Here is a 15,626-nt window from a genome sequence, read left to right on the forward strand (position 1 = left end):
AGCGAGGGTGGGATGATTTGAGAGAATAGCATTGAAACATGTATATTATCATATGTGAAATAGATCGCCATTCCAGGTTCAATGCACGAGGCAGGGTGCTCAGGGCTGGTGCACTGGGATGACCCTGAGGGATGGGATGGGGAGAGAGGTGGGAGGGAGGGTCAGGATGGGGAATACATGTATACCCATGGCTGATTCATGTGAATGTATGGCAAAAACCACCACAATATTGTAAAGTAATTATCCTCCAATTAAAACAAAACAAACAAAAAAAAGTAAAAAAAAAAATTTAATAATAAAAAAAAATGGAGATGTCATAGGATTCCCTCTTAGTATATTCTTGCTGTGTATTGAGTCAATTACCTTCCTTATTAGGTTTCTGGAAAAGGAGATCTAGAAGTTTCATTTCCATTGCATTGAATTATTTCCATATCCTTTCCCAAACCTAAGTGCTACAGTCTAGAGTATTTCTTACAGGTGACATGACAAGGCATCTCCATTAGCCCTTGGTGATGAACTCTCCCCAGTTGCCCGCAGAAACCCCGAATCTGCATTGATGACTCCAGTTCACAAGTTACGACATCCCAGGCCTCAGAAACCAAGGCTTACTGGTTACACCTCTTCCTGAATTCCTCTTCTTGATTTCTTCTAGCCACATTAGTTGTAAAGAAAGATCAACACAAGGCAAGAATGCAGCAGAACTCTTAAATAGGAGCATACTAATTTTGAAAATTTTTAATTTTCTTGCCACATAACAATGAGCTATGGTGTGTCACCAATCTGGAGTATAATTAACTTCTTGTCTTTTGTTCCTTATGAATTTACATATCCAATTATCTTTCTCTTTAATTTCTCATGGTTTTGCTACATTGACTGAAACTTTTCAACAAGAAAGGCATTTAATTTAATGGACTTTGCAGTTCATTTGTAACCAGTTTTTTTTTTTTTTTTTTTTTAGGATGACTGAATGCTACTGTGTAACACTGTGAAGTTTTCCTTCACAGGAAAACAGGCAGGATGGTGAGTACCCAGGTTCCTGGTCCACCAGGACATCTGCTGAAAAAGATGTGGATGGACTAACGCAGTGGTCAGGAGCAGCGGAGAAGTAGATTAAACAAAGAGAACATTGATTTTAACCCATCCATGCTCCTTGATCAAGGCACCAGTGAGCGCATTTAATCAAAGTTGGTGCCAATTTAGATAACGTGGCTGAAACCACTGTTTTTGCCCCAGAGTAATTTACACTTGGTTTCTGGAGAACTCTGCATCAGCTCCCATGTTTTCTGTGAAAGCAGAGCTAAGGATCTCATAAACAGAGGATGATTCCCATCATAGGAGAATGCCCACATGCAGAGGGAGTTGCTGCAGCAGTGAATGAGAGGGAATCAGGTGTGCCACCCTTGACTGCAGAGATGGACCTTCAAGGGCTCCGTTCTAGACTCTGTGGTGAGGTTTTCAAATACGGACAATTTATGGCTTCCCAGGTGGCTCTTGCCTGGACAATTCCATGGACAGGGGCGCGTGGATCACAAAGAGTCAGACGTGACTAAGTGACTGAGCACACTGAGGTGCAAAGGTGACTTTTCTAGCTGCCAAGAAGGTAAACTCAACATTTGACCTGTATCAACTTCATCACTGGTCCCAGACTTTCACAGCAAATGTCAGCTACTCGGCTCCTTATTAAGATGAGTCTGCAGCTCTAGTCATGGGACATGGTGATTTGTTTTGTTAGGAAGGAAAAGAGATGACCTGCATTTTGCTTAACATTTTGGGAGTCCTGACCACAGTTTATTATAATCAGATGCAGTTTGCTCAAAGGATCATCAGAGATCACACTTGGATGTCAAGGTGCGACTGAAGTTGATAGGTAGACATTTACCAAAGGCTGCCAGAAAACCATCTAATGAAGAGCAGAGTTGAGAAACACATCATTAGGAGAACACATTTAATCACCTATGCAGGGATAGTCTAATAATATCATTTATTCTTTCATTTCCAGGCTCCTCCCTCCTTTCTTTTGTAAAGGGAGGGCCGTTCCATTTAAGTATCATTTAGGGCAGGACCCAGCTCTCTGATTTAAGCAGAAGGACATAAATTCACAAATCTGTCTGGAATACTTTTTTTTTATTTCAATAAGGGGTCGTATGCAGCTACTGTTTCTAACAAAATGAAAAAAAAAAAAAAAACAGTAGAAGTGAAAAGTAAATCAATCATAATCGGTGATTAGTTTTCCTTCAACAGATCCATCAGATCGTCTTCTATTCCCTTCTCACTCAGCTCATCTAGGCTGTAGTATCGGTGGATGATTTTCTCAGCGGTGACCACCACGACTCGGAGCCCGTGGGTATCTGTGCCCAGCTGGCACCCGATGGCGGATGACACCACCATGTCGAGGTTCCGGTAGGTGCCCCCAGCATTCCTGTGGTAGTGGCCTGAGAACACAGCCTTGATACCTGCAGGGGAGGGAGAGAACATTAGGGGGCCAAGGATTTCCACTGAGATAACCGGGGGGCTCCAAGGGTTTCTTCTGTGAACAGCGGCACATTATTAATTATAATACATGATATTACTCAGCATTATATATAAATACAAAGGTGGCATATGTGACATCTAGAATCTTTCCAAGGGGAACTCAGTACACAATACATTATTCACCTGTTTGTCATGACTCACACAGGAAAGTACTAGGGCACAAGGAGGAGTATGTATATGTGCTCAGCCATGTCCAACTCTTTATGACCCCATGGACTGTAGCCCGCCAGGCCCCTCTGTCCATGCAATTTTCCAGCAAGGATACTGGAGTGGATTGCCATTTCCTACTCCAGGAGATCTTCCCGACTCAGGGATTGAACCTGTGTCTTTTGTGTCTCTTGCATTGGCAGGCGAATTCTTTGCCACTGAGCCACCAGGGAAGCCCCAAGGAACAAGGAAAGAGAGGGAGATAAGGTGAATGACTTTGAGAGAGATGAAGGAAACCTGAGGCCTACATAAACAGCCACAGGAGGCGGAAGGCACATGTCCATGAAAAACAGCGTTTATGGAGTTCTAATCAAGACAGCACAGCAAGGTCAACATTTAATGTATCGCTTCCTCTCCAACCTAAGAGCTGCGATAGGTAAAATACAGAAAAAGAAACCAAAGGACAGATGTAGCCTTCAAAACCAAAATAAACAGTTCTAGCGACCAGAAAAAAAAGCAGAAAGACAGAGTAGTGAGCGGGAACTGAGCTCTTATAATTGAAACTGAAAGCACTTTCTCTGAGAGAAGGAAATAAAGGTTGGCTCCTGGTGGAAACAGGGAAGCCTCAATACCTCCATTTATGGAAGGAGATTGGAGAAGGCAATGGCACCCCAATCCAGTACTCTTGCCTGGAAAATCCCATGGATGGAGGAGCCTGGTAGGCTGCAGTCCATGGGGTCGCTCAGAGTCGGACACGACTGAGCGTCTTCACTCTCACTTTTCACTTTCATGCACTGGAGAAGGAAATGGCAACCCACTCCAGTGTTCTTGTCTGGAGAATCCCAGGGACGGGGGAGCCTGGTGGGCTGCCGTCTATGGGGTCACACAGAGTTGGACATGACTGAAGCGACTTAGCAGCAGCAGCATGGAAGGAGATTGAAGGAAACCTCTGCTGCCCTGTGCCAGGGCAGTGCTGGGCTGGTGTGGTTAACAAGCACTCCAAAAACAAAAAGAGGCTTGACTTGTAAAGAGTCAGACATGACTTAGCGACTGAACAACAACAACAAGATATATAGTGGAACTATGTGTAACTTTGTTCTGTATTTTCCATGTCTCTTGTAAATATGTTATCACACTTTCATAATTTTAGAAATAAGAAAAAATAGGCAAAAAAAAAAAGAAAAAAAATTATGTCTTCCTTCCACCACCACACACACAAAAGAAACTGGTAAGTATTGAGTATGTTGAGTATTACCTTTGCTTCTTAATATAATTTATTTAATGATGAGTTCATATAATTAAATTGTAGTAATGGCTTTTAACAACCAACTCATATAGCTCCTTAACATTTAATCACTGGTTTTCCTGTGCTGGTAGGAGGTGTCTCCAGCCCAGCAGTGGGTGAAGGCTGACTGCAACCCGTGGACCTAAGGAGGGAAGACAGACACAGGCTCAGGTCAAGGAACCAAAACGTGTTTCCCCAGGATGACTGTGGGACCAGGACTTTAAAGCACTATTATAAAGCCTGGTCCCAGATGGATACTTTTGGGGTAGAAGTAACCAAAACCACTGGACAGAGAGAAGTTAGTCAAGAGGAAAGTTAGGGGAAAACAGAACTTCAAAATACTTCTTACTCAAATTGAACCTGAAATAAAAAATCCTCCCAGCCATGAAAATCTCATGCTAAGTAACAAACTCTTCAATCAGGGACATGAATTCACGTCATAGGAAATCAATGATATCAACAGTCTGGAAAATATTTAAAATAAATATTTGGCTATCAAATATTCTCAATAAAGGACTAATATCTGTAAAAAAGAACAAGATGTTATGAAACAAAACAGGCCTGAATTGAATAAGAATAGTTGGTAATGAAAATTTAGAAATGGTGAACATAAAAGTTAAAGTTTTAAAACAAAACTCTCAATAAATTGGATAAGTTATAGACTAGACACTCATCAGACAGGGCATTGGTGAGTGAAAAGGAAGAACTGAGGAGCTGAATCAGAAAACAACACAGGGACCCAGACTCAAGTGATATGAATGAGCAATTCAAAGAACCTAAAGGATGGGTTAAGATGCATCAGTGAATGCTTAAGAGGAAATGGAACAGAAGAAAGGAGGCAATAAGAGTAAGAACAATTTGAAGAAATAATAGTTGGGAATTTTCCAGAAAGGAGGAACATATGGGTTTTCAAAAAAAATGCTACTAAGTAGGATAAATAAAATCAATTCATACTGACATATGTCGTAGTAAAATTATGGAGCATCAAAAAGAAAAGTTTTCAAAAGATACCATGGCAAAAATATTATAAAGGAATGACAATTAGACAGGTAGCAGGCATCTCAATCATAAAAGAACCAGGGAGTAATACCTTCAAAATGCTTAGGGCAAGTAACTGTGAACTCAATTTTTTTACCTAGCTAGACCATCATTCAAATTTAAGGGCTTTTAAATAGATACTTGTTTGTACATATAAAGACTAAGAGTCTACCACTTCTCAAAACATTATGCTAAGTTAAGAAATGTCTAGAATGGGCATATCCATAGTGAAAGAAAGCGCACTAGAGGTTGCTGGAGGAAGAGGGGAAAGAAGGAATGGGGGTGACTGCTCACAAGCACAGAGTTTCTTTGCAGAATGGTAAAAGTGGTCTGGAATTAAGACAGTGGCAACGGTGGCACAGTTCTGTGAATATATCAAGACCGCTGAATTCTGTAGTAACTTTTACTGAATTTTTTGAGTCCCTTGGACTGCAAGGAGATCAAACCTGTCAATCCTAAAGGACATCAACCCTGAATATTCATTGGAAGGACTGATGCTGAAGCTCCAATACTTTGGCCATCTGATGTGAAGAGCCGATTCATTGGAAAAGACCCTGATGCTGGGAAAGATTGAGGGCAGAAGGAGAAGGGGGCGACAGAGGATGAGATGGTTGGATGGCATCACCAACTCGATGAACATGAGTTTGAGCAAACTCTGGGAGATGGTGAAGAACAGGGAAGCCTGGCATGCAGACAGGGTCGCAAAGATTCGGACATAGCAGCTGAACAACATGATTGGGATTAAAACAGTAATTGACCTCTGTGATCATAACTATGGCATGAGAAAAACATCACAGATCCCAACAGACCTTTTAACTTCATGGCTGCAGTCACCATCCACAGTGATTTTGGAGCCCAAGAAAAGAAAACCTGTCACTGCTTCCACTTTTTCCCCTTCTATTTGCCAATAGATGTTCTATAAAATACTTGACCAGTACTTCCCAAAACTGTAAAGGTCATCAAAAACACGGAAAGTCTAAGAAATGGTCACAGGAAGAGGCATCCATACCATGGAACACTACTCAGCAATGAAAAGGAATCAGCTACTGAGAGATGCAATGTCTTGAATGGATATCAAGGAAATTTCACTGATCTAAAAAAAAGCCAACTCAAAAGGTTCCGTATTGTATGATTCTATTTATCTAATTCTTTCTTTCTTTCTTTGGCTGTGCTGGGTCTTCGTTGCAGCACATGGGATCTTTAGCTGCGGCATGCAGGATCTAGTTCCCTGACCAGGGAGTGAATCCAGGCCCCCTGCATTGGAAGGGCAGAGTCTTAGCCACCGGAGCACTAGGGAAGTCCCCACTTCCATTACATTCTTAAGGTGACAATATTACAGATATGGTTGCTAGGAGTTAGGGCCAGGGGTGCAGGGGGGTTGGGTATGGGTGTGGCTACAGGAGGGATCCTCATGGTGAAGGAATTAGTCTGCATCTGACAATGATTCCGGAAAGCTTGACAAAAACATGATCCAAATGTTGAGCCCTGCTCATTAGTAGAGGTCTGGGAAACTGAACGGAGCCCTGCAGACTACAGCCACTCTCCTGCAGTAGGAACTGAGACCCACCTGGGGGTAGGTGGGGCTGTCTGCCCGCCGGGGCCCGCAGCTAGGGATGGAAAGAAAGGTGACCCAGGTTTCCCTGCTTAAAACAGCCAAGGGTGGGGAGACAGCTATTTCCACGGACTGTTATTAAGATGCAAACGGATACAACTCATTTCAGAGGGTAAATAGGTGCAACTGGGTTCTCACATTCTGTTGTGCATTCCCCTAGACCAATGCCAACATTTTCACATAAACATATCCTTTGGAAATACCAGAGAAGAGCCCATAGGTGTAGGTGTGTTGTGTCTGTGGTCATAAATACAGAGTGTGCACAGAGGCATTATTTATAATATTCATTTACAGGAGACTAGATAAATTATAGTACATGTATTTTTCTTAAAAAAAAAGAGGTAGATTTACATACACCAGTGTTGAAAGGCACCAAATATATTATTAAGTATGAACAGCAAGATGTAAAAAAGTTGTGTGGTCTTGTTTTTGTAAAATAAAGACAACGTCCATACGTAAAACAGATACCTAGTGGGAAGTTGCTATATAACACAGGGAGCTCAACCTGGTGCTCTGTGGTGACCTAGAAGGGTGGGAGGGAGGCTCAAGAGAGAGAGTTCTGTGTATATGTACACACACACACACACACACACACACACACACACAGCTGACTCCCGTTGTTTTATGGCAGAAACCAACACAACACTGTAAAGCAATTACTCTCCAACTAAAAAAGAAAAAGGCAACGTCCGTTTGAGAGCGTGTGTGTGCGTGTGTTTGTATCCTCAGCTGAATGAGGGACAAACACACTAAACTCACACGGGTGGTTTCACAGCCAGGCTAGTGGGGGGCGGGGTTAGCAAGGGGGGAGGCACCACTTTTTATGTTTTCATTATTGTAATGTTTGCAGTGATGACTTGACCTGGCGATCCCAAGCCAACATCGAGGTGACATGGACCAGGAAAGGAGGACAGGAGGGACAGAGCCGTGTGGCTAAAAGCTGCAGCTGGAACCGTATCACTGAGCATGTGAACAGCTCCTGACCACACAGGCTGGAGGGCTGTGAAAATGCCTGCCTGCTCCACTGTGCTCCTGGGGTTTCCGAGCCTTATGGTCTGTGCTGTTGGAAGTCCCAGTGGGAGCGTGTGCAATTAGACCCACCTTGGGGAGCTCCTAATGGCCAGTTGGAAAGCACTTAGTATTATTATTTTGTTGTCTGCTAAATTATGTTTATGAAATTTGGCTCTTAATGCCTAATTCATAGTTGCAAACTGTACTATTCTAGAAGGAATGCTTGGCAATTTTGAAAGCAGCTTGCATTAGCCATAATTAGCTGTAAAAACTCACTTATGTTTAAATTTCACGCTGTACTTATTGGCATTTGCAGAGACAGGAGCATTAACAGAGACCGTACAAGTGGCCAGCAGAGCTTTCAGAACGGGCGTCGGCGGGCTGTGGACAGCTGGGTTTCTCCACCACCAGCGAATCCCATCCATTCTCCACCCCAGGCCCCTGAGTGCTCGTCGTTTATTGTTAATGTCCCGAGTCACAGAAAATGTGACCAAATGAGGATTTTTAGGTGAGCAAAGATGCCAAAGGGGACCAGAAATAAAGATTTTGAAAGAGACTGTTAGCAAGCAGAGCAATTGTGTTCAGACCCTTCTCATTTCTGGTAAAAGGGATCTCATTCCATTACAATAAAGAAAGACCTTGGTATTTGCATCCTGAAAGGCACTGAGGCAATGACCATTTGATAAATTACAAAGGGACGTCAGGCAAGAGGCTAAAGTCTGTCTCAAAGTAAGGACATACATTTGACTCTCCACTCTGCTGGGTACTGGTATGGACTTCTAGGCTCTGCGACATTCCCGGTTGGCCCAGAGATGAGACTCAGGTGGGAAGAGCGGGAGCCTCTTCTTGGGATGGAACAGGAACCAGGAGTCTGGCATTTGGTACTGGAAGTTTCTGGGTCTATTCCCCACCTCCTGGGAAGTCCAGGAGTTTTGAACCCCCCTCATGCCTCCCGGTTCCGTCCCAAGTAAGAGCAGACACTGAGGCAGAGTGGGTGGAGGGAGGCCTGGAAGGGCAGGACTTGAAGGACTTTTCACCCAACATCTCGTTGAATCCTCCCAATAGACCTCTGTCCTGGGCAGGGGACACAGAAGTCGTTCCCATTTTACAGATGAGAAGACTGAGGCACGGAGAAGTTAAGGAACTAAGGCAAAGGGACTGGGTTAGAAAATAGGGCAGCCAGGATCAGAACCCAGGTACTCAGATGCCAGAGTCCAAGCCTGCAGACTTGGGTTCTGCCCTTGGGGATCTTGGGCCACTTACTGACCTTGGTGAACCTCAACTTCCTCACCTGTAAGAGAATAATGACACCTGTCTCATCAGTGACAGAGAGGTTTGGATAAGGGCATAGATGCCGACCCTTTTGCGACCCCATGGACTGTAGCCCACCAGGCTAGTGCTCCCCATCTCTCCCGAGAGGCCCCTCCTGGAGAGGGACACAGACACAACCAGCTTGGCCTGGTAATGTGCAGGCTTGTCTGAGTTACTTCTGCCACCAGGACCTGTATGAAGTCTGAGCCATCTCGGTTTGGTATTAGCTTTTGATGGGGACACATTGATTCACAACTCGATGCAGGTTAAGGAATGTGTTAATAAATCATGGTTTCCCTGACAAGGGGATTGATTTTAGCGGTGTTTTCTAGAGTTGGGCAGAATTTCCATTCGGCCGTTCATCAGTCATCTGTGGCCGACATGGCTTTGTGGTTCCTTAATTGAGTATTATGTATAGATTGTTTTTGAATTATGAACTGCTGTAAGGAGATGACAAGCATCTTCTTAAATTACCACCAGAGGAAGAACTCCTGGCCAAGACAGCCCCTACATCAGGAGGAAGCCTTCCATGGCATTAGCTTCGTATTTATTTCTCCATGGTATCAGGTCATAAAGATGCTATAAAGGCTATTTTTAAGCTGCCCTGATTCAAGTTCATTTCAAATCAATCAGAGGATTAGGAGGCAACCTCCATATAATTTAATATTCTCATTAATATCAGAAACTTGCCTCGAATCAATCAGGAAATCAGGGATGCACCCCGGTAACAATTTTGGTATTAAAAATGGACTTCCTTAATGCTTTCGGTGTTACGTAGGCTTGGAGAGTGTAAACAGATTCTCCTTGGGCACTTTTTACTTTTATCCTGCCTGAGTACATGTTTATGAAAATGCTGTGCATCTTTATGTTGCCAGCTGTCACAGTGAAAATGGTGTCACAAATCCTTAGTCATACTCAATTTATTCTGTCTCAGTGGTAAGGGGGAAAAATGGGCCTCATAAACAAAGAAAAGGGCAAGAGAAATAAAGGAAGGTTGGTTTGAACATACAGAAGTGAAGTGAAGTGAAAGTCGCTCAGTCGTGTCCGACTCTGTGACCCCATGGACTATACAGGCCAGAATACTGGAGTGGGTAGTCTTTCCCTTCTCCAGGGGATCTTCCTAACCCAGGGATCGAACCCAGGTCTCCCGCATTGCTGAGTTTTTACTAGAGTTTTTACTAGCTGAGCCACAGGGAAGCCCAAACATACAGAAAGTGAAAATGAAGTCGCTCAGTCGTGTCTGACTCTTTGCGACCCCGTGGACTGTAGCCCACCAAGCTCCTCCGTCCATGGGATTCTAAACATACAGAAAACAGGTATAAATAATCCCTCTTGTAGGTAAGCAATTTCTCAGCAGGCAGCTCAGATGTAGGCCTGGAGATGATGATCCCTGCGGGAAGCCAGTGGCCTGGGACGGCTAAGATAGCATCAGGGGAGATATCAGAATATAAGAATACCAGAGTGGGTTGCCATTCCCTTCTCCAGGGAATCTTTCCAACCAGGAATTGAACCTGGGTCTCCCACATTGTGGGCAGATTCTTTACCATCTGAAGAACCAGGGAAGCCCCAGCATGACATACTTCATATTAAATTATGACATTGAGTTGCCAATTTGGGATTTCTAGATTCCAGTACAAGAGCTCTCAGAATTTCACTGGCAGGTATCTTTTCAGATGCCCAAGTGTCCGTGACCCAAGTCTGCTAGGGACCGTGGAGAAAGGAAACGGCCTGCTCCTGGTTCTTTGGGTGGGGTAGGATGCTGTTTCTTCAGGCGATTCAAGGCAATGAACATTTGCAGAGCTCCCTCTCGAAGCCAGGTGTTGGTGGAGCCTAGGGGGGCACCCAGATCAACGGTTTCTAGCAATCAAGAGCTTAAAGTCTACAGCTGGGTAGCACTGTAAAGTGCTTTCATAATAAAATGCAGAAAGTGAAAATAACACAGTTTAGCCATTTTATTTACTGAGCATCTGCTCTGAGCTGAGCACTCTGCACGTGCATCATCTCAGTTAAGCTTCCTAAGGACCCCCTCGAGGAAGATAATGTCCACTTTTAACAGATGACGGGATCAGGCACAGAGAGGTCAAGGAACTTGCCCAGGGTCACACAGCTAGAATTTGTACCTGGATCAGACTGACTCAGAAGTAGCTGCTCTGTCTACCGCCCTGGAGATACAAAGTGCCACGGATCATGGGTGGTGCTGGGGCACAGTAAGAAGGCTTCCTGGAGGGGGTGGCTTTGACCTAAGCACATCCTCAACTTCTTCCAGTTCTTTGGTTGTGCCTGACCTGGGACTCGAAGGCTGGTCACGATGGTTGTTGTTGTTCAGATGCTCAGTTGTGTCCGATGCTTTGCGACCCCATGGACTGCAGCACGCCAGGCTTCCCTGTCTTTCACCATCTCCCAGAACTTGCTCAACCTCATGTCTACTGACCCAGTGATGCTTTGCAACCATCTCACCCTCTGTTGCCCCTTCTCCTCCTGCCCTCAATCTTTCCCAGCATCAAGTTCTTCTCCAATGGGTTGGCTCTTTGCATCAGGTGGCCAAAGTATTGGAGCTTCCGCTTTAGCATCAGTCTTTCCAGTGAACCTTCAGGGCTGACTTCCTTTAAGATTGACTAGCTTGCCATTTCCTTCTCTAGGGGATCTTCCCGACCCAGGGATAGTCTCCTGCATTGGCAGGTGTGTTCTTTACCACTGGCACCACCTGGGAAGCCCGTAACGACCATAATACTAACAGCTAACATTTGGTGAAGATCTACTTACTACGGGCCAGGCGTCAGAAACAAGCCTCATTACATGTACTAATTTACACTCTTCAACATTCTCAAAGTATATTATTGTATATGGGGGATGGGAGACCCCCCACCCCCTCCCCTCAATTTGTGAGGCTCAAGGGCTCACCAGCCACCTGACTTCTCCCACGGCTCTACCCATTTTAAAAACACAGACTTTCTATCAGAACCTTAGCTTGCTCTCTTTGGTGGATTTAAATTTTCCATTGCACTCTTCATCTTTGTTTTTCTGCTTTCAAAAGTAATGCATGCCTGAGGCGAGCAGCTGAATAAACTATGGTAAACTCACAGCTGTAAAAAAAAAAAAGAAAAAGAAAGAAAAAAAAAAACCCAGGAAGATCTCCATGAACTGATATGGAATAACTGCAAAGAAAAATGTCATATGCAAAAAAGTATATATAGGAGCCTATGTTTAGTGTAAGAAAGGGAAAATAAAACACAGATGATGCATGCAATATACCCTCAAATAGATCAGAAAAATATACTTGCAATATCTATTGCAAATAATAAAACAATTAAGCAATTGAGGGTAAAATGCCAGATAAAGCTGGGTAAAAGGTATATAGGAATTTCTTTTTTACTTGCAACTTTTCTGTAAGCTTGAAAATATTTCTGAATAAAAAGGTTTTCTTCAAAAAGCAATGCATGCTTGCTAAAGGTGAAATCAAATACTATAAAAATACAAGGCATTAAAAAAAAGCCGGGGGGGGGGGAGCGGATCTCACAAAAAGTCTCTCTTCCCATTTTAGGAGTTCTGTGTTATTCCGATAATTTAAATGTCTCTACTAATAAAATAGATTTCAGATATATGGCAACTGAAATAAAACATACACAAATGCACGTAATTTCATAAAAATGAGATATGCTACCTATGGATTTGCAACTTGCTTTTATTCACTCAGCAATCTCTCTCTTAATTGTTTCCCCTCAGGACATATAGCTCTATCTCAGAGCTGCCACATTATAAAATCCTGAAAACTGTATTTGCAGTGTGTAAAATCTAGGCTGTCAGACGATCGTTCTATGCTTTAAATTGGGATGTGGGACATTCAGAGACTTCCGGCCCTCCAGGGACTGCTCAGGTACTTGGGGACACTCGGTGTGGCTTGAGAGTCTCAGGGGGCACTGGGGCAGTGACCCTGCAGAGGGCAGGCATCTATCCACCCGGCCCCTACGGCCAGCTCTCCGGGGGTTTGTGTTGGCTGCAGGCTCATCAGCACAAGAGACTATCTCAGTTTAAAATGCTCCCAAGGGGATGATTTGGGAGAATGGCATTGAAACATGTATAATATCATATAAGAAATGAATTGCCAGTCCAGGTTCGATGCAGGATACAGGATGCTCGGGGCTGGTGCACTGGGATGACCAGAGGGATGGTACAGGGAGGGAGGCGGGAGAGGGGTTCAGGATGGGGAGCACGTGTACACCCGTGGTGGATTCATGTTGATGTATGGCAAAACCAATACAATATTGTAAAGTAATTAGCCTCCAATTAAAATAAATAAATTTAAATTTAAAAAATAAAAAAATAAATAAAATAAAAAATAAAATGCTCCCAAGCCAGCTCAACCCGGTGCTCTGTGATGATACCTAGAGGGGTAGGATGGGGTGGGAGACGGGAGGGAGGTTCAAGAGGGAGGGGACATATGTAGATCTGTGGCTGACTCATGTTGATGTGTGGCAGAAAACAGCATAATACTGTGAAGGAAACATCCTCCAATAGTTTTTTTTTTTTTTTAAACAAAGAAAGCAAATGTTTTTAGAAATTATATTAAAAAAAAAAAAAAAAGGCTCCCAAGTAGTCCTGCTTCTGTCTGAGTCAACCAGGGATGGGGATGAGGGGATTATCTCCTACGGGAGTTGAACCCCAATCTTCTGAAGGGCATGAGCCGCCACGGAAGGCTAGGGGAGGATGACTTCACTGCCAGGGGATCAGGTGCTGGGCCACCACTGGAAACCTGGGTTCACACCTCCCTTTCTTTTGTGAGTGCTATGGAACATGCAAAAACATCTGGTCACTTCAGGCACTTGCTCAGATGTCTGGTCCACGTGCCGTGAAGCATCTGTTTTGTCTTGAGGATTCATAGCCTCCTCCTGGGATTCTTTTTGTTTAGCTTGGGTCAAATGTAATGGCTCAGTTATTGAAATAACCTTCACCCAAGGCCAAGGGATTTCTTTTCTCTGTAGAGTACAAGCTGACATTAGGTGAAGAGATTTCTTCTGTTTTAGATTCCACCCCCACCCCAGGTTCATCTCCTAAAAAAAAAAAAAAAATTGCCATGTAAATTACATTCTACTTCTCCTGAATAATTATCAACAAAAATGACATTCTTCCCTCCCCAAGCCTGCTCCAGTTGAAACTACAAGATGGTGGGAGGGCTGGGGGATGAAGCCACAATTCTCAGTGGCAGAGAACTGGCTCAGAGAACACAGAGGGGCTGTGTGTTTCCAGCTCAATCAGGATGGGAGTGGTTTTGCTGAAAAAGTTCCCAAGAAGAGGGGCTGGAGAGAGATTTGCTGGTCAGTCATCACGCCCACATGGGAGGTGTTGGAGAGGGGCCTCCACCTGTTCAGAGGGGAGGGCTGTATTTTTTTTTTAACTTTTTTATTTTGTATTGGAGTATAAGCGATTAACAATGTTAATCCAGGCTGCCACATAACTTTGAGCAGAGATCCCTGTGCTATACAGTAGGTCCTTGTTGGCTATCCATTTTAAATATAGCAGTGTGTATATGTCCATTCCAAACTCCCTAACTATTCCTTTGCCCCCATCCTTCTCCTTGCCCTGGAAACCATAAGTTCATTGGAGGAGGGTTGTATTTTATTAATGTTTTATTAATTTTCATATTTGGTTGCCAGAAAAGCAGTGGCAGCTTGGGGTAGGGACACAGGGGATGCTGGCTTTAACCTCAGCCTGCCACTGCCGAGCTGTGTGAGTGTAACATGTGCATGCCCTGCTCTGAGCCTTGGCTTCCCCCCATTGGGAAGGCAGGACTAGAATCAACCACTCCTGGTTCAGAGCCATGCCCAGGGTCACACAGCAGGAAGCTGCACGTGATGTATTCAGGCCATGCTCAATAATTATACCTTCTTCTCATCTCCTCCAAGTATCCCAAGGTTTTTTTTTTTTTTTCATTTGCACAAATTACATCTTTCTCACTATTCATAATTTCCTCTTTATTTTTAAAAGAAGACAGCAGGCCTGTGTGTGAGCTGGAACCGTGGGGGCACAGAGTCAGGTTTCAATCCAGAATGGACAATTTTCTAGATTTCCATTACCGGTTTCTATGCCCTATCTTAAACACAGCTGTCAGGACAAGAGGCTCATTAAAAAGACTGTTTTGACTGATGGCATGTTCATATATCAGATTGGAAATCTGTCCAAAAATACTTGAGGGAGGTAGATGGAGGTGGCAGCAAGCCACAGGAGGGAGATGTTATGCAGAGTGCTGGAGAAGAAATTTACTGGGATAGAAGTCAAAGCTATGGTTTTTCCAGTAGTCATGTAGGGATGTGAGAGTTGGACTATAAAGAAAGCTGAGCGCCGAAGAATTGATACTTTTGAACTGTGGTGTTGGAGAAGACTCTTGAGAGTCCCTTGGACTGCAAGGAGATCAAACCAGTCCATCCTAAAGGAAATCAGTCCTGAATATTCATTGGAAGGACTGATGCTGAAGTTGAAGCTCCAATACTTGGGCCACTTGATGCAAAGAACTGATTCATTGGAAAAGACCCTGATGCTGGGAAAGACTGAAGGAAAGAGAAAGGGATGACAGAGGATGAGATGGTTGGATGGCACCACCGACTCAATGGACATGAGTTTGAGCAAGCTCCAGGAATTGGTGATGGACAGGGAAGCCTGGCATGCTGCAGCTCATGGGGTGGCAAAGAGTCAGAC

The 15,626-nt window shown here is 43.9% G+C and overlaps 1 protein-coding gene across 2 annotated transcripts in view; it reads right to left on the reverse strand.

The window, feature by feature from the left end:
* Window positions 1-323: 323 nt before the first annotated feature.
* The window catches only part of CPPED1 (calcineurin-like phosphoesterase domain containing 1), a 140,152-nt gene continuing 124,849 nt past the window's right edge, over window positions 324-15,626 (reverse strand). For both annotated transcript variants that reach the window (XM_010850683.1, XM_010850682.1), the window contains exon 4: window positions 324-2,453. In XM_010850683.1, coding sequence (XP_010848985.1) covers window positions 2,224-2,453 — 230 coding nt within the window. In that variant the 3' untranslated portion in view covers window positions 324-2,223. The remainder of the gene's footprint in view (window positions 2,454-15,626) is intronic.

Source organism: Bison bison, unplaced genomic scaffold (genome assembly GCF_000754665.1).
Source record: "Bison bison bison isolate TAMUID 2011002044 unplaced genomic scaffold, Bison_UMD1.0 scf7180017864293, whole genome shotgun sequence".
Taxonomy (NCBI): Eukaryota; Metazoa; Chordata; class Mammalia; order Artiodactyla; family Bovidae; genus Bison; species Bison bison.